Genomic DNA, 19,504 nt, shown 5'->3' on the forward strand with positions numbered 1-19,504 from the left:
ATAGATAGATATAGATATATATACATACATATACATACATATATACATATACATAAACATATACATACATATTATAACCCAATGGTAGAAGAAGTACTCATAAAATCCTACAGTTGATACCTTTGCACCAGCACATTAGCATCATTTCACTGTTGTCAAAGGTTGAGGTGGAGCTGCTTTTAACTGCTTAATATACAGGTAAATCTGAGGGGAAAGAAAATCATAAATTTTGCCTCACAAATTTATATATATTTTTGGGCAATTCTGTAATCTGCCTTTTTAATTTAAAAAATAATCATTTAGCTCTTTTGGTCTGGAACAGTTAAGTGAAACTTTCACAGAGATGTGTCTCTTTGGTGGAACTGCTAACGGCTCATAGACATTTATCTATTAGGACAATATGGTCCTAATGCAGTATGAAATTGCATCCAAAAGACACCATAAGCACAGAAGAAACAACACCACATAAATAGACCTCTTCTAGTTTTTAAAGTTTATTTTTAGTTTATATTTCTCCACTATTTGACACACCAAGTGCTTCAAGAACAATATTAACATCACAAACATCACAGTATTCCAACACAGCAGTGACTGTTTCCCCTCTGCCAACCCCACGAATTGGTCCACTTTATGAGTATGTCAGTAGAAACCATCTCATCTTCCCATGGGGCAAGCTGGGAGAATCAGGAATGAGGATAACACACAAGCATCACATAATATTGACACCTTCACACAACTGAATACATTAATTACTGTATGTAATTTAAAGCTAATGTTATACTTAGAATAGACAAGATGACAAGACAAGATGTTCTTCTGATTTGTGGTGATTAGAAGCGTGAGAACAGAAAGGTTAGGATGAATCCTGGTGTGTGACGGTTTGTTAAAGTGTGCCTACTGACCTCTGCTGGAGCTACAGCTGTCTGAAAGTACAACGAGCACTCCACATCTATAACCAGTCGCTCGCTCAAAAGATCAACTCAATCTGAAAAGTCTTCACACTGTTTAGTCTTTTCGTCTTGTCCCTTTCCAGATGTACTGACGCCGCTAATAACTAGTTGGTCCCACTGTCAGGGAGGGTGTTAGTGTAGCATTTTAAGGACGAGCCAACACTTTGTTCTGACAGAAGCGAAACACAGATACACACAAGCTGATCTGGCCTGCTTGGGAGTGGCTCGAGATGTATATTGAGGAGGATGAGTGGAGAAAGCACCGGATGTGCATTCAAGAAGAGGCATGAGCTGAATACTGACTGATTATCTTGATCCTCTGTTAACATTTTGCAGTCTTTAACTTCCTGTGTCTGAGCCCTCTAACTGTTACAGACAGGCAGCCAGACGTTAAAATAAAACAGCTGTCCACTTCAGTCATAAATTGTCTCAAAACAGTTTGATTGATCAACCAGACAGAAAAAAAAACAAAGTCTGTTCCCTTTAGTATTGTTGTTTCACATTATGTTTTTAAATACACATATCTAGAACTCTGACAACTCTAAAGTACAGTAGACAGCGCAGGCCTGTGATTGATGGAGGTGTGAGGGGGAATAGCAGAGCAGATATAAGACTATCACTAGGCCACAGTATTATGTGGTAGTTTGATGTTTAGTAGGCATGATTAGCCACGTAGAGTGACTGTGCTGCGGCGCCACCAGTTCCAGAAGACTCGTACTTGCCGAGCGCAGCCAAACCGTTTGCCTGAAGAAGAAAAGAGATAAAAAAACTGAATTAAGAATATTTCCCAAAGGAAGTTTCAGTTTACTGTGCAAGGTTGTGACTGTATCTAATATCCGTTCACAGTTCTGTCTGACCTCAGCACGTTTGATGAACTCCTCGGTGGCGGCCTTCTCGTTGCTCAGCTCTCCTCTCCATGCGTTCAGGGCAGAGGCCTGCAGGGCGCGGCCGTAGGAGAAAGTCAGGGCCCAGGGCTTGGGGAGCGGACAGTTGTTAATGGCATTAAGGTTCACGCTGGCCTCCTCTTCGGACTGGCCGCCTGACAAGAAGGTCACTCCTGGGAAAATACAGAGCAAATACAGACATTATGTACCTGTTCAAACCTGATTTCACAGAACATTTAAGCCTTTCAACCCTCTCTGTATGATGGTGGGATAAACAAATAATTAATACTGCAACACAGGCATGCATACAAAACAATTTTTATTATTATTATCATTGTATATCTATCGGTTTCTGACCTGTGACAGCAGGAGGCACGGTGCGACGCAGAGCAGTGACAGTAGCCATGGCGATTTCCTCACTGCTGTACTTGGTGGGGCAGGAGTGTCCAGCTGTGACCATGTTGGGTTTCAGCAGTGTCCCTTCCAGGTACACATGGTGGTCTGACAGGGCCTTGTACACAGCAGCTAGGACCTGACAGCAGACACATGTACTGAATGTCAAAAGAATGTGAGAGTATACATGTCGTAAAATAAACACTGTACAGGATATATATGGTGGTTTGTGTTATATCTTGTGTATTCCTCAGTAAATTACCTTCTCAGTAACATACTGGCAACGCTTCAGGTCATGGTCTCCATCAGGAAGGATCTCAGGCTCCACAATAGGAACAATACCATTCTAGGAGACATCACCAAGTTTAAGTTTCAAGCAAACTCTCCTACTCTTAAAGATAAATAGTCATCAAATTTTTCTTACTGACCACTCTGCTGTTTTTTTGAAATTCAACTTTGAATTGGGATTGGACAGCGACTCACCTGCTGGCAGATGCTGGCATATCGTGCCAGTACGTTAGCATTCTCAAAGATGGCCAGCTCAGATGGTGTGGTGTCGCTGATCTTCAGCACACAGCGCCACTTGGCGAAGTCTGCACCATCCTTCTTGTACTGCGCACAGCGCTCAGCCAACCCATCCAGACCTGCATCCCAACACATATACACACAGAACTATCCATCAGGAACACAGCGACAAGGGGTTTGTAATGTTTGTTTTTAGAATGTGTTCCTAATGCTTCCTACCTTGAGTGGTGGTCTCTCCATTTGTTCCAGCCAGGGGCACAACACCTTTGTCAACCTGTAAAGATCGAAACAGAAATTGTTGCACATTATGTTGCACTTGTGATCTTACACCTAAATGTCCCTGAAATTCTCAAGTGCATCAATATTTGTTTTAAATAATACTTGGCTTTATATATTAATTAGAGTGTCTGATTAAAAAAAAAATCTCATTAAATTTTAACAACTTTCCTGAACATAGAGCCTGAAAGCTCTTTCACCCAGTTTGTCCTCACAGCCTGACCTGCTGTACTGGGTAGGTCTGTGTGTATCTAAACATGCTAACAGAGAGAACTGTGTTTTCATACACAGTGTAGGAGCCTTTCTAGTTTTACCTGCTAAACAGATGATTGCTGTATTTTTGCCTGCTGAACTGAAATACTTGGCTGTTGTATAATATCAACACTGTGGATGTGCGGGACATTCAGAGCCAAAGCTCACAGCCACCAAACAAGGCAGAGAATCACAGATTTAAGTTTAGGAGAGAGAGCTTATGAGTGACACACCATGTACAAAAACAGCCACCGGATGAAACCAGGTTAGCACATGTGGCAGAAAGGTGGATGAGATCAGTGTTTCTGTATTATCGTACCAGAAAGACACTTATTTAAACTGACTCTGAGACAGGGTGAGACCCACTATCTCCTAACTGAAGACATCTAATTTGAGGCTTTAAACAGGACTGAAGTGATTAGCTGCAACTTTGAGCGCTGTTCACCTTGATGCCGACGACAATGCCGCGGTCTTTGATGAGCTTGGCGAAAGGAACGCCGTCGTCTGTGGTCTGGTAGAGGGTTTCATGGAAGAAGATGACCCCTCCGATACAGCTGTCGATGCGCTGGTCGGCTGTGAAGAGCAGCTGGCGGTAGCGGCGCCTGTTCTCCTCTGTGTTCTCAACCCCGATGGGGTTCAAGCGTTTCGCCATGCTTCCTGTAAAACAGCAGGAACACATAATTATTTGTACATGCTCAAATGAAGACCTCAACATTAACATAACTGTACAGGTAATTCACCAGGCCTTGACACTGTTTGCAATTTCTATGACAGTAAAGGCTATATATTCAATGACAGCTCAGGTGTAAAATAATGTGTAAAACTTCACAGGAAAGGTTTTTATTTTGCAACCACGAACACACACACGCACCGGTGGACTCATCAGCTGCGAGGATGCCCTTTCCTGGAGCTACTATCCTCTGAGCGATGTCCTGCAGCTCCTTCTTCTGCTCAGGAGTCAGTGCGGGATACTGGTGAGTCATGGTGGCTGAAAGAGACAGAAAGAGAGAGAGAGAGGCATGGAGAGGTTGCATTGTTTCACATTGTGTTGACCTGGACAATTGCCCAGCATGGGCCTCATTTAATGTCCCTCTATTGTATATACAACATGGCTTCCTCGCTGCAGAACTGAGCTCTTCTCAGTGAGGATGAGAAGAGCAGGAGGAGGAGTGAAAATTACAAAAATGTGTGTGTGAAATGTGATAAAACCAGCAACTGTGAGCAGAAGAAAAAAGACACAGAAATAACTGTTATCTAGACTCCAAATGAAGCTTCCTCGTTGGTGTTCAGACCCTCTGAGGTTAGATATGACAGTTTAAAAAATTTTTCTTTTTGATAATGCTGTCTGGTGTCAGTCACACAGAAACCGTTCGGCAGCAGCAGCCGTGCTGTCACGACGTGCCAACATGCACACATGCGCTTCAAACCAGATTAGTTTTGTTCCCTATTCCCTTCTTCACTCTGCCGTAAATAAGCAGTTACGTAACCCCTCCCCTCCCCACCGCTACTCTGCACCGCAGAAGACAGAGAGGGAGCGATTATGTAACAACGTTCCTGTATGCTCTGCTGCCAGTCCTCGTTATAGCTGCAGGACTGGATGCAGCACAGCTCATTTCTCTCTCCTCAGCAACACTCTCCTTTCTCCTCTTCTCCATTAACGTCATTATATCCCTCTTTGTGTGATGCACGTATACGTGCCTTTTATTTCTTTGGCCTTGGTCACTACAAGACTTAGTTCCACATTTTTTTAATCACCCCATCTAGTTTGCTTCAAACCTCCTGTTGTCCTCACCGAGGAACGCTGCTGCTTTCTGCCAATAAACGATAACTGCAGGATGCACACAAGATGAGCACAGGTGGGATTTGTAAATTCCCATTCTAACGCATCCCTAGAACACATCACTCATCACTCCCACTAATACAGACTGTACCAGGGAACAAGCTGTGACTTCTCTGTCTGGTCGCCTACACCAGCTACCAAGCCGCTCCCAGCTAACAACGACACTGCTATAGCTTTGTTCAGCATCACAAGAACTGTGCCACCATATTGGATCAGCTATAGATGAGTCTGTTTGATGGGTGGATGCTGTTCCTTTACTAATAAACTCTCATGGCTGCTTAATTCCCAACCAAGGCTGGTTTGCTGTGGTAGGACACTGCCTGACATACCCTGTATCCTCTGTGTTAATCCTCAGCTTAAAGCTATGAGATAACAACCTTTAGAGCACAGGCACGCACACACACAAAGGCAATGAAAACAGTGTGTAGTTGACACAACACCAATGTCGAGCACGGCTCACTGCTGATAGTTAAATTCCACATGCAGGTGAAATTAAAGAGGCCTGCTGGCGAACAATACGTGCCCCTCAGGGGGGGAAAAGTTAGACCAGGAGCACAAACTACATGCAGTGAATAAAACAACGTATTTACACTTGATAAAATTCAACCAACGTGTGCTGGCATGATGTGTGGGGCTTTAGTATGCACGGCCCTGCTCCACTGCTCACCACACAAAGCTCATGCTCAGCAAATACCGGTTTTCTTTTGTGAAGCACCAGCGTGCTTCATCAATTTGTTTTCACTGACTCTGGATCCAGTGTGGTCAGGCCTCTGTTGAAAAAACATTGTGATGCCATTTATAGAGTTTATGTCTCCTGAAGGTATAAAAAAAAAGGCCTTGAAGGACAATGCCCCCACAGTGTGATTGTCACCTGCCTCTGACATATGATCAGCTTAGAGCAGGTTTGGTAGCAACGCACTGTTGAACACATACACTGTAAAGTGTGCACATATTGAGCAATGCACCTTTCTGCTTCTGAATTATTCTGTCATTGGGTGGGCAAATCTATCCCATGGGTGAACAGCCAAACAAGATGGCAGAACCAAACATGTGATCTTGTTGCAGCTACTATGAACAAAAAAATCTCAGTAATTTAAAACATAAATAAACACAATGATCATACGGGGGTCAAATCCACCACGGAAGAAGAAGCAGAATCAGTGCTCACAACTCTTCAGACAATAGTTTTAACAGTAGACTTAACAGGTAGAGGAGTACTGTATTTGCTAGTCGCTTACAACTGGTGATATTGTGGCAACAAAGGTTTTTGTTGCTATTTTACCACAATACTAGTGGAAAATCACAAAGTCCACAACCTGACTATTGCAAATTTTTTTGCAGATTTTTCTAACAAATGCAGCACACGCACACAAAAACTCAGAGTAGCTGAGTGTCGGAAGTTTCGATCGCAAGTTATTCACAAACTCAAGGGACAGTCATATTAGTGTTTTCTACTTTAGTGTCTGCTCCTTGTGTGTCTCCCGGAAACGCTCTCCCTCAGTGGGGAATTTAAGAACAAACACAACACGAAGGCCCGGTTTATGCCGCATACTCAGTAATTATCACCTGTTTGAGGCCCTTGCACCACAGATGTGTCAAACTAAAATAAGGGAGTCCATCATGCAAAGCTTAATTTGTTAGTGAGAGCAATCTGGAAAATTAAATCATGTGCGAGAGTGAGTTTGTTTTCTCCTTTGAAGATGCTGTGGCAAGCTGTGGTTTATTTAAGTGTTCTGCACTAGACTTCATTTCCTCAAGTTATCTACAAAAAAGGAGACGCTTCATAGAAAACCCAAGAAGCAAAGTGGTTTAATGTCCTGAAAATAAAGCTAATCACTCTAGCCAGTCCAAGCTGCTGAGAGCTTTGAAAGGCCTCAAATAAACCGACCAAGAGCAACTGAACAGCCCTCATAGTTCCACTGACATCTCAATGCTCAAACACCAACTCTATTTGCTTCCAATTCAAAAGTCTGATGTCATTTACTGGCTGCATGAGTCAATAAAAGTAAAACTAGTACAAAGTTGTGAAATGACACAAATTTGCCATCAGACAAAAAGCGTGAATTGAAACGCCAGGGTATGTAGGACTCAGGTCCTCCACCCACTGCCAAGTCTGATCTAAGGCCACGTGTCATATCAGGAGTGAGATGAATGTTTAAATTACCATGTGGTAACTATATTGATAAAGAGATGAGATGCAGGTGGTAAGCAGTGCTCACCACCTCTGCTCACCAATTTCCTGGGGGGGGGACCCCAAAGGCAACTTGATGACATGTTCTGGTACTGTTATTACTAATACTTGTATAATTAAGTCCAAACTGGGTTGGTAGAAAAAGTTAAAATACTGATTAAATGTGGCTTTGGTTACATCACTGTTTCAGGTGCCATCATCATCATCACTGATCTCTTGTTCTCCAATGAGGGAATCTGTGTTTCTGTTCGCTCCAGAACATAAAGATAATCTTACTTATCAACAGAAATGTTGCCTGTTGTAAAAAATATCACTTTGATGTGATTTAAAGTATCAGTCTTCTGATGTCATTATCACACATTACTGCTGATGACAAGGTTTATCTTACAGACAAATATAGCTCTGAAATGCACTTCAGAATGACTGGCATTATAATATATTTTGGGATGGTCATTAAAAAATCTGTTTTTGAATCATTTTCATTTCAGATATGTAAAAGAGAGAGACAGGTGAGATTATAATAAAGTTGTCTTGTCTTGGTGCCTTCTCTCCATCAAGCTTCTTTGATTTTCATTTCAGCCTGTTGCACAGTGGTTGGCCTCAACAAGACAAACACCGTTTCTGCACTGCGACATCAAGATGCAACGGCCAACTCCCTACTGTGGCGTCACGTGGATAAACTTAAATCTGTGATCACTATTTGTTAAATAATTCTGTCTCTAAACATCAGTGAAATGCATCCAATCGTATTGCTGACCAGACTTACAGACATGCATGAAGGGGAAAAATGACAATTAATTCACATTTAAATTCATAGTTTCATCATTCAGAGTTAACAAACAATTTAACTTAACTTTAATTAGACCCTAGCTAAAACAAAGCAGCAGAACAAATACATAGTATTCCCTGACTGAAACCCATTTTCCACTCAGCTTTCACCTTATAAAGGACAGGATGATTGGATCAGACACCACACTGTGTTCTTCACGCTAGAACAGTTAATCAGTCCTTCCCTGTGAAAACTGATGCTGCACAGGCTCACTTACCAACCCAGGATGCAGTTAGAGATCACAAACACATAAACATCAGGCTCAATACAGAATGAACATCTACATGTCTAGACGTCATGCTGCAGCTTGTCTTTTTTTAAGCATTGCTGCAAGCATTAAACTACAAGATGTCTGAAGCTTGCATACTACACTGCATAGTATTTATACGGCTGCAGGCAGGGACTCAGTGGGGGAGAACTGAGTGTATCTACCCAAACTCAGGCTGGCATTGCAGTTTACATAACATTTATTAGTAGTTAATACTATAGTAATAAGCATGTAGGGAGAGGATAGGGGGCTTTTGAATAAAAAATGGGATCATTTTTTGCTGCCATGTCTGCATAATAATCGCCACCTGGAGGTTTACCCACCTTGTTATTTGCTCTACATTGCAAGCTGCATGAGCTTTAAGGAGGCAAAATGGCTCCTGCGGGGCAGAACTAGTCAAAAGTAAAAAGCCTGCTTGCTTTGTAGCGTTTTGTTACCAGACGGGCTGCTGGCCTTGGCACTGATGCACGTCCCTGTGTTTGGGCTGTTTCTATCTTCAGGCCTTGATCCAGCAGCGCTAGCAGGAGCACTGTTTCCCATGCAGCTCTCTGATATAAGAGCCTATGGCAGACGTCAGAGCTGTGTGCATTGCAGTTCGGAGAGAGGTTGATACTGGTGAGAATGGGCAGATTAGCCTAGGTGATGTTTCTCTCTCAAACACTGCTAAACTAAACTCTCTTCTTTTATCATCAGTTTGACAATTTGAATGCATTTTTTTTTGTTTCCATAGCACATACAGGGAAAAGAGATGATTAAGGTTGAAGGAACAATAGAGAAAAAAATATGACTACAACACCATCTGCTGATAACTAAACAATTAACATTGTACTAAATCAAAATATGTTCTACTGCTATGCTAGAACACGGGGACACTGAGTCAGACTGTGTTACATTTGTACTGTCTGTACAAATAATCCATATGACACCTCATATACGCTATTTATATACATTGCATATGTATATACATACTCTCAAGCTGAAACAATTAGTCTATTAATTGACTTGTGTTATCCTTATAAGATGAAGCCATGCACTGACATGTGCTGCAACTTGATATATATGTTCCTTTGAATGAATCACTCACAGTATATCCGCCTCCCAGAGGAGGTCTACGTGCTCTGGCACAGATACACACTGACAGCCCACCTCCTTAGCGACACCCTCCCTCATCACCTTCCACTGCTGCTGCCCTCCGGATTAATACAAATTGTTTATCTTACAGTTAAAACACATAAAAAGGGAGGGCTTGTTTGTCTCTGTGTTAAAAACGCAAGCAGACGCAAAGGGCTCATCCTTGAAGGTCATCATTTTTGCGCTCATCCTGTTGCGTATTTCGATGATGCGCTGAAATGCGCAAATTTAAACAGGTATGATAAAATTGTGGAAGACTTTCAATGGTTTTCGACGACGACATATAGAGCCACAGGTACTCAAGGAAGATAATTCGTGAGTGACTAATGAGGAAGTTACGTGTAGGTCGTGCAGAGCATCGTTACCATCATCATCATCATCATCGTTATTATTGTGATCATCTATACTCGATCGATAACCCATGAGGAGTGTCTGTAGCTGTCCTGCTGACCAGATGAGGGTTGGTTCTTACCTGCTGGTCGGTGTCTGGGCAGGTAGAGAGCTGGTGAGCGCCGAGAGGAGGATGCGAGACAGTCTCCTGTGTCAGTGCTGCAGCGCAACGTGACCCTTTTTACGAAAGCCTCGAGCCGGGGCGGAGCTCACGCGTCTGCGTCGTGTGATGCAACGACGCTGCCTACAGCACATGCGCCCTGATGGCGTCACATCTCGGATCGTGATTGCAGCATGATTCTGCAAGTTTTCAGTCATGTAGTTAGTGGATGAAGCGTCCTACGTGCACTGTCTGCATTACTTTTGAGTGGCAATGACATATATAATTAAAAAAACAAAATGAAAACAAAATTATCCTGAGAGGAAAGATTTACTGGGCACCATATTTGTGGAAGAAATAAAATGGAAGATGATGTCGTTTAATGTTACTCACCGTTTTACTCTTACAGCTGTTGTTGCTACAAGAGTCATATTATTTGCAAAATAAGTCATATATACAGTACAAACCTAAGTAAATATCCACCACTGGATCCTCTACAAAATGTGATTTCTTAACCAAACACAGGCATTCTATGAAAAGTGGAGCAATGATGATTTTCAACATATCACTGACTGATATGCTGAAAAACTTTTTCAGTACTCTCTGTCTCTCTTTCTTCAAAGCAGTCAAATGCAGCAGATCGCTGTACAGTAAGAGTTTAATATTATTTCATCTGTGCTACATGGCAATTACAAAAATACATTGTAACATAACATTTAACATCAAACAGCATCCAAAATATTCATATAAACTTTGTAAAGAGGAATTTATAAATAAGCATGTTCGTGACAAAAAAAGCAAGCTCAGGATCACACATGTGAGGCATTCTGGGTACACATGAGGGCATGCTTTACAAAATCATAATATAATCTGATGATCAGGTAAGTGCATGAAGGTGTAATTACTGGCTAGGGTTAGGGCAGCCTTGGACAATAGAAAAAGCCCTGTATCTATCAAAATGTTAACTGGAGGTAAACATTATGCTTGTTCATTCAACCCTTACTGTCCCAGCTCAGATCTGTACAGCTGGGTGCCATCTTGAAGTCAAAATCAAGGCTGACTTGGGAAAACCAGTGAGTGCTCCCCTGAGTCGCAGGTTATAAACCATAAAGTTGACGTTGAAGGCGTACACATCTCGATCTGATGTTGTGATGCTTGCATGATTTTTACATAGTAGCTACAGGAGAAGAGACGTTTCTGCTGCAACAGAATGTTGGCTGTAAAGGTCAAGCTTGGGAAAGGTTGTATCACAGCGAGAATAAAAGGTAGAGAGTAGGTTTTAAACTAAAGATCATAATCACTCAGAGAATGAGGCAAGTTCTGCCGACTTCTGCCAAAACGCTTTCATAATCATGCAACATGAAAACAAAGGCAGAAGCTCAGAAATACACTCACTTTGTTGTAGGGTTTTGCTTGGATGTCTGCTTAACTACATATAACTCATTGTGAAAAGGAAAAAGAAAAGAAAAGAAATTCGGACCATTGTCTTCAACCAGCATGACTTTTCCATGTGGGGTGAATCTGATAGCAGTGGAACATTATGTACTAACAGGGCAACCATGACCAGTCACCGGAAAACTGGAAGTAGATGGACAATAGCGCAATCTTTTTGCACAACTGTTGAGCAAACACGGTGGGCTTGAAAAGGTGCTCAATGGAAAAGGAAAAGGCAAACAGGTAAAAAAAAAAAGAGAAAGAAAAAAACAGTGCTCAGTACATCGCAAAAAAAAGATAAAAGTTGCCAATACAAGTGGGGAAGTGGTGTTTTTTTACTCAGCTGAATCATTCCCTTCTAAACTATAGATCCAATTAAGTCATAATTGGATAATTTGGCTTTTGCTAAATAAGACATTACAAGGTGCACAACACCTGTGTGTAAGGGTGAAAAAGTGTGCAGAAGTACATTTATGTAGGCCTTTACCTTTAGCGTGTAAGTAATCATACAGTAAACGCAAAGTCCGTCACACAAATACTTCTCTGCGTGGACCTTTTTCCTGAGGAGACAGCAGAGGGAGTGCTGGGCCGGGAAAGGGTGCAGTTGTGTGGGTTTGTTTTTCGGCATCCAGCTGTGTGTCTGGTGTGGCTGGGGGGCTGAGTAGTGCATCATAGTCAAAGCCCTTAAGAGGCTGCAGAGACAAAGTGAGTCCTCGTCGAGCTTTGGCGGCTCGGTCTGGTCTCTCTCTCAGCTCCAGAATCACCTGGACAGTAATGATGAGGCAAAATCATTTCACTTTGCTTGCAGACTGAACATTTCTTCAACAATCTGATTCATGTTTGAACTAAATGAGGGAACAACCAAACTGACAACATCCAGGCATTCATCAGTTACCTCCACAGGCTGCCGCTGCAGCAGGGCGAGATCAAAAGTTGTTCCATGGAAGAAGGTCTGCCGTTTGAAACGATCGAGGGTCCTCAGGCGGCGGGAAGGAGTCTTGCACAAAAGCTGGACAGACAAATGGATGTAGGCCATGATATGATGTCAGACTAGACAAACCTAGATGCTGGTGCATCTACTCAAATAGTCAAAGTTTAAATTTAAAGTTACACTTTGTGTAATTACCTCAGTTATTAGCAAGGCAAATGGGGGGCTGAAGCTAAGTGGCATTTCATAGGGAAAACCCCTCACTTTCCTCAGCATGCTGCAGTGGTCTGGTTCTGGAGGCACAGGGAACTGAGGAGAGTCGGAGGAACATGAAGAAAAATAATTTAGGGTGTCTCAATTTTTAAAAATTTGACAGATTTTACTCTTTTTCGTGACAAAGCATAATAAAAGAAACAAATTTCAGTCCTTTAAATTAAGATCATTCATTTTGGAGTGTTGTCCCGTTTTTTCAGAACTTACACACTGGAATGAAAAGAAATGTGTAAAATTACTTCATGAAACAAGCATAAAATGTATCTTACACAGTCTTCTTTTCACAGCAAAATTTAGGCTCAGCTATGTGACTGGAAGAGTAATTGTGAGTCATATCAGCTTATCATGCAAGGCATACTGAGCCTACTGGCAACAGGATGCTCACCTTCCCAGTAACCAATGAGAAAAGCAGAATTCCCAGTGACCACCAATCAGCTGCATGGTTATAGGGTCCGCCACTCAGAACCTCTGGGGCTGCAGAGCAGACAGAGCATGTTCACAGCACTGGACATACTATATATTTTTTTTTACATTAATTTAATAACTTTTAGTACAATATGTAAAAAATGCACCAAGTGATTTGCAGCTGTGGCAGGAATTATCTACATATTTCCCACCCATATATTGGATTGTTCCACAAATGGTGAAGGCTCGTCCTCCTCTCTCCAGGCGACGGGACAAACCAAAGTCAGCTAAGCGGAGGTGTCCTGGAACAGACCAGTTTCTCTACATCATTATGAGTACGTGACACAAGGCCCCAAACCCAGATTCTTCTTATTGATGCAGTTACAACTGATGTAGAATACTTAAATATTCCCATCATAATCTGATCTCCTTAGTGAATGTAATTGGATACAAAGGCTGTTCCTGCTCAGCACTAACAGATGTACTGTTTGCATTAATGTGTATTGACTGACAGCTGTGCACAGTCAGGATGTTCTCTGGAAGGTACTGTGCTACTCTTGCATGCCAGAGCTATGCTGCTCTCTGCTGGTGACAAGTTTTTACTCACCATTGTCTGTCAGCAAGATATTCTCCATCTACAAAGGTACCAAAAAGACTGAATTAGACACAAATCCATGTTCACTCCTCTATTAATTCAATTAACTTTATCAAATAAAATAATCTGATTTTCTTGAGCCTTAGATTTCTTTTTCTTATTATTAAATTACAAGTGAATTTTTATCCCATACACATAGTTTGACATCTTAATAGTTTAAATGAGGAAAGTCATACAGTATTTTATGATAATGAATGAATATAACCAGTAACTGAACTGGTTAAAAAATCACAACCTTAAGATCACTGTCTAAAATCTGCAAAATATAAAGCATTCGGTCTGTAGAGGTTTTCACTGGGAACCAAGCAAAAATATTGTTTAGTCAGATAAAACCTGATATAGATGTTTTTAAACACATGGCTGCTGCACAAAGACTGCTGAGTTGGCTGGTCACATGTGGAGCATGTAAGTAGGGCAGTTAGAAAAACGGGGAGACGAGGGAAAAAGCCTTTTACGGGGATTAACTTCAGGCTTGTAACATTTCTTTTCTGTCTTTTGCTACATAAACACCTGAAACTATGCAGATGTGTGTACGTCATGTTACATCATTGATGTTTTGTGTTTGCTTTTGTGTCTGTGTTAATGGGATGATGTCTTGTTTAATTTTTTATCTTTGATATATAGCGGTGTCTTATAGTCTCATGTTGGGTGGCCCAATTGTTTGACAAGACAGAAATGAAAACTGCTCTATTATTTAACTAAGAACAGATATTATCTAAACCCTTTATTAAATAGAATTACATTTGTTCGCATTTTGTATCTCCCTCTCTTACCTTCACATCTCTGTGGATGATCCCGATGTCATGCAGAAAGCCTGTGAAAGAAAAACAATAATATAAAGCTTGTAAATACGTTTCGAATCCATCACTCTGTCTTCCTGCTGGCATATTAAAAACCTTGGCACTGCCTTGTTTCTGAGGGAGATCCTTTGAGATCTCATCTCATTTTAATTAGACATCCTCTTATAATCACTTACAATTAAATAACTATGGAAACTTTCATGTAGACAAGTCTGATCTAATTCTTATTTGAGGAGAAAGGTTACGTGTATAACACAGGGGCAAGAAAAAGTATGTGAACCCTTTGGAATCACCAGGTTTTCTCCTTTAAATGTGGCTTGATTTTCATCTAAGTAACAAGTACAGACAAACACAATGTGCTTAAGATAATAACACACAAATAATTATGAGCTTCTGTGTCTTTATTGAACAAAGCCATTAAGCATCACAGTGCTGGTGGAAAATCTCTCGTGGTCATTTCACAGTATCTCTGTCGGGTTAAGTTATAAGTGAATGCAGCTCTAACCCACACTCCAGAGCGTACTTACCAAGCGCACATCCCAACTCTGCTGCAAACACTCGTACTGTGTCCTCTTTGAACTGACCACTCATCTGCCAATAAGTGTACAGGTCTCCTGTGCTGCAGTAGTCACACACTGCGGGAGTAGAGACAGCATTAAAACATGTCTCCGTCATGTGATGTGAGGTGCAGAGGGGTAGGGAAGGTCAGCGGGATGTGGAACACACACTGTTGATAGAAATTAGGAAAAAAGAGTGTAACCTGGAAGAGAGGACAGTGTAGAACTTTTTTTACTTTACAAACCAAACACAGGAGATTTGCTGTAGTTTGTTCTTAGCTTAGTTTTAGTTTGTTTCTGCCAAGCACACAATTTCAATAAAATAAAGATACAAAGTGGGTTGTGAAGAAGTGTATGTGTGTGTCCGGAATAATGGATCTAATGAGAAGAAAGGAAAATGTTCAGCAACTCTTACGCTCCATATCCATGTTTATGACTTAAAAGATGCCATTCAGTGATGATTCACTGTTTAAGCAAGCAGGGGCGTCCCTTCTTTTGAATGTGACACATGTATTCATGTTGAGCTGCAGCAGCATTCAACATCTGGTCCCCAGGCTAACACACTCTCTTTTCACAGGGGGTGGGGAAGCAAAACAAACTGGGTCACACTTTCTGAGTCAGTGACTGATCTGGAAAAAAAGGGTAAATGCTCTGGAGGAGAAGAAAAGAGGGTAAAGCAGCTACAGGATGCACAGGCAGTGGTAGTTTGGGGTTGTGGGGTTGTTGGGGTTTGGTAAAGTTTGTGTTTCTAGGTGCTGTACAAGCAAAACACCCAGAATTAAAAAACTTGACAGGAAGCTCTTTGTATTTTGCTCATTGTGTTCTAGGTGTTGGGTTGGGGATTGTGGGTAGGTCCTGGACTAGACTATACGTGTTGAGGTGGAAAAAGGTGGAGTGAGGGGTTTTGGATAGTGGATCTGGGTTGGACTGGGTCACTGGTCTCTGGCTGACTCACTAATGTAGAGGTGGCGCTGTGTCTGCCAGCAGTCCTGGAGGTCATGGACAAATGGGTGGCGAACCTGACGCTGCAGGCAAAGGTCAAAGGTCAGCCTGGAAAATCTTTTTTATTTCTTCACTGGTTCCAACTAGTTTTCTGAAATCCGACTTCACTCAAGTTTAGTAACTTTTGGTCTTGAAATCTGTCACAAAACTGATTAAAATCAGACATAACATAGTTTTTGAGGAAAGGAAATAAACATCACTTCCTCAGACCAATAGGAGCATATCCCACAACATGTCCAGCAAGGTGCAACTCTATTTGCAATATAAGCTTTAGTCTTACTCACATTTAATTTATACTGTAGCTGAAAATATTCTATCAAGGAATATAGATAATCTAGACAATTAATTAGAGATGTATAATACATCATATGCATAAAGACTTATTTTATGTCCTTTTTCACCTACTTTGACTGCAGAGGTTATTTCTATTTAACTGTTTTAATGTGTTTGTGAGAAAGACAGAGAGAGGTGTCGATGCTTTTACATTACCTTTTTTCTTTAAAGGGAAAATTGATGAATTTGGATCCTGCGTTTGCTATTTTCAAAATCAAGTCTTTTTCAAAGACATATATTAATGCCTAAAAATTTTCAAGACTTTATTCTTTCTCAAATCTACAAACTCTCAATGATTTTCAAGGCCTGTTCTTGGTACTTACCTGGACTATAACTTCTTCTTTCGACTGCTCCAAGACCCCAAGTCTCAGAATCTCTGATTTCGGTATAACCTGTTGACCGACAAAACCACTGAGACTACGCAGGACTGTAATGATTTTGACATAAACAAAAATATTTATTATTGATTATATTTATTACACAGTTATAGTTTACTACAACAAGTGTGTATGTTAAAGGCCTCCGTGACCAGTTAAAACGAGAAATCCTGACTTGAGGGCAATTTTGAAAATTAAAGAGAAATTTCAGGTTAATAGACGTGGTTATAGTCTTTAAAAATGTTTTACAGTATGTATTTCTTTAACTTCAAATAGTGACTTTGTATATTACTGTATTTGCACATGCTACTTTCATGAATTAATAAACTGGCTGTTCACCACTCAGATAAATATATTTAAAGTGTGAGATTTGGGCAGAAGACTCACTTTGACAGCATATGTTTTCTGTTTGGCCTTGTCTTTCACCTTCAGAATGGGTCCAAAAGAACCTTTGGCGATGTAACCCAACACCTGGTGGAGTGAAAAACACAAGTAATGCATTAACCAATCACATCAAGCCTTATATACTACTTGTGTCTACGTTGGGACTGAGCTCTACCTGAAAGTGTTCGTGCCCAGGCACAGTTCTGTGGGGGAATTCGGGCAGGAACATGGTAATGAACCCCGGCAGGCTCCACTCGGCTCTCAGCTTGTCTGGGCCGACTCCCGCCAACCTCAGGACGTGCTCAGGGATGTCGGGAGACTTGCCTTGGAGCATTCGACGCTGGCCAAGACGCAGGGCAGGCGGGGCCAGGCGACAGAGGCCTGCTGGGATAGACAGACCCACACTGGAGAGGAAACCACGCCATCCAGATGAGAAGTGCTCATTCTCCTGCCCTTCAGTGGGCCTCTGTAGGAGAGACGGGGCAGAAGGATGAACCAAGAAGGAGTTGTGGCACAGGTTAATAGGGAAGACATTTGAAAAAACATACTGTGAATTTCCAACCAAGATCTTCAAGGGGCCAACTCATGGAGTCTCAAACTGACAACCAGTGTTAATCTAGGGACTGTTCGTCTGACAATGTTGGGGCTGTATTATGCAAGTGCAAGTATCAGCTCTTATCAAAGCTGGTGTGCAATGCCTAAAGAAAAGAAAATGTTTTTTACTTGACCTTTTGGGAGTTCATAGCCCAGAAACAGAAGTGGCATAATTCATGCGGGACAAAGGGAAGCCTTTTGAAAATATGTTTATTTTCACTATGTAACCAGGGAAAGCTGCCTAAGCATTGCTTCACAGTAACCCACTGGAGAGCTGTTGAGTGCAAACAAAGCTCCACTGATGTTGGAATAACTCTGTTTCCAACTCTGTGGCTCCACTGAAGCAATTAGACAAATACATATACTGTAAGTGCGTGCAGTTAGGTTCATCCAGGGGTCATTTCTGCCCAGCACTGGTCAATGGGGGACCATCATAGTTATATAAGCTGTGGAGATACAGCCCTATATGTTGCTGCTGTTTTGTTTTTTGATTTCATATTTGACTATTTCAAGAATTTTATGAATGAAACAGATTTATTATACTTGTTTCAGGGTTGGACCTAAAGGCAGATGTAAATTTTCTCATTAGCTAATGAGTGCTAATACAGTTACACCAGCTTATGTTATTGTACAACTCAAAACACAAACACAAAAGACTCATATACGCAAATGTAAACTCTCACAAACACAAAGCACATATGTCGATCCGACTGCTTGTCAACTGCAACCTGCAGTAGATTTGTGAAAAATTATGCAAAAACCTTTGATGCAAATGAAAACTTCAGCTTGTGTAAAACCCCTTAAAGTACATCAGAGGAGTTCAGTGGGCAACAGATTAGTTTCATTTAACTGTTCCTGCTCTCACATGTGATTTAAGAAGAGAAACATAGTGCATAGTGTACATCCAGTCTGCAGTCACTAGGTCACACAACGGCTCTTCCCCTGGGCGCTGTGCTGCACAACAGATCTGATGCTCTGTGGAGCAAGATGTGTGTAATCAACCGTGTAGGATGTTATTATCATCCGAGCCAAATTAAGGGACACATGGACACATCTATAGTCACTCAGCTGAAATAACTGCCATCAATAGGCCTTCATCTGAGAACTGACCAGAGATGACCTGTGTTTGGATTTAATTTGGACACTGTTTGTTATTAGGTGTTGAACTGCCTATAGATTTTAGATGTCAATACCGGAAGCGTGACTATCTCGTCTTCAAAATAAAAGTGTAGAGATTACAAGTACTTCGGGAAACTAACAACATAGTACTAGGAATATCATCAAGTGTAAGATTAATTACAAATGTATCATTGACTACGCAATTCATTTCATTACACTTTAGTTGAACACACTGCTAAACAAAATAATCCTTTAAAACAATCTGGGGTGCTCTGGATTGGCTCCGTCGTTGCTGTCCTGGTGATTTCGGACACCCAAAATCATCGCCATGGAAACAAGAACCCCCCCCCCCCCCCCCTCACGTGCGTCACACCTTAGCAACCAGGAATCTCACGCAACTCACCTTCCTGTTTTTACTGCCGTCGGCCCCCATCAGTGTGACAGGACATCAGCACTGTACCCTCAGTGCGACGTCTGCTCCTCATCCAGGCGCTCACATTGTACTGCGCGCCCCCACAGCAGCCTATACAGCAGCCTATACACAGTCACATGCACAACGCACAGACTAATTTAAGGCTCGAAGAAGCTAACTTACACTCTGTATCAACAATCTG

General features: G+C 41.5%; 2 protein-coding genes across 2 annotated transcripts; both read right to left on the bottom strand.

Moving 5' to 3' along the window:
- Window positions 1–481: 481 nt before the first annotated feature.
- Window positions 482–10,118, bottom strand: aldocb (aldolase C, fructose-bisphosphate, b). The gene is made up of 9 exons (XM_041051776.1): window positions 10,012–10,118; window positions 4,152–4,268; window positions 3,726–3,937; window positions 2,972–3,026; window positions 2,711–2,871; window positions 2,490–2,573; window positions 2,192–2,366; window positions 1,808–2,007; window positions 482–1,694 (listed from the first exon to the last, which is right to left on the bottom strand). The coding sequence occupies exons 2-9, from the start codon at window positions 4,261–4,263 to the stop codon at window positions 1,602–1,604; spliced, it is 1,092 nt and encodes a 363-aa protein (XP_040907710.1). The 5' UTR covers window positions 4,264–4,268; window positions 10,012–10,118; the 3' UTR covers window positions 482–1,601.
- A 1,669-nt stretch (window positions 10,119–11,787) lies between these two features.
- On the bottom strand, window positions 11,788–19,323 carry rskrb (ribosomal protein S6 kinase related b). The gene is made up of 13 exons (XM_041051919.1): window positions 19,294–19,323; window positions 17,353–17,643; window positions 17,181–17,264; window positions 16,740–16,808; window positions 16,037–16,106; window positions 15,052–15,159; window positions 14,498–14,538; window positions 13,677–13,704; window positions 13,282–13,371; window positions 13,050–13,138; window positions 12,590–12,700; window positions 12,359–12,472; window positions 11,788–12,227 (listed from the first exon to the last, which is right to left on the bottom strand). Exons 1-13 carry the CDS (start codon window positions 19,321–19,323, stop codon window positions 11,991–11,993), a joined length of 1,362 nt encoding a protein of 453 aa, XP_040907853.1. The 3' UTR covers window positions 11,788–11,990.
- Window positions 19,324–19,504: the final 181 nt, after the last annotated feature.

Source organism: Toxotes jaculatrix, chromosome 12 (genome assembly GCF_017976425.1).
Source record: "Toxotes jaculatrix isolate fToxJac2 chromosome 12, fToxJac2.pri, whole genome shotgun sequence".
NCBI classification, from domain to species: domain Eukaryota; kingdom Metazoa; phylum Chordata; class Actinopteri; family Toxotidae; genus Toxotes; species Toxotes jaculatrix.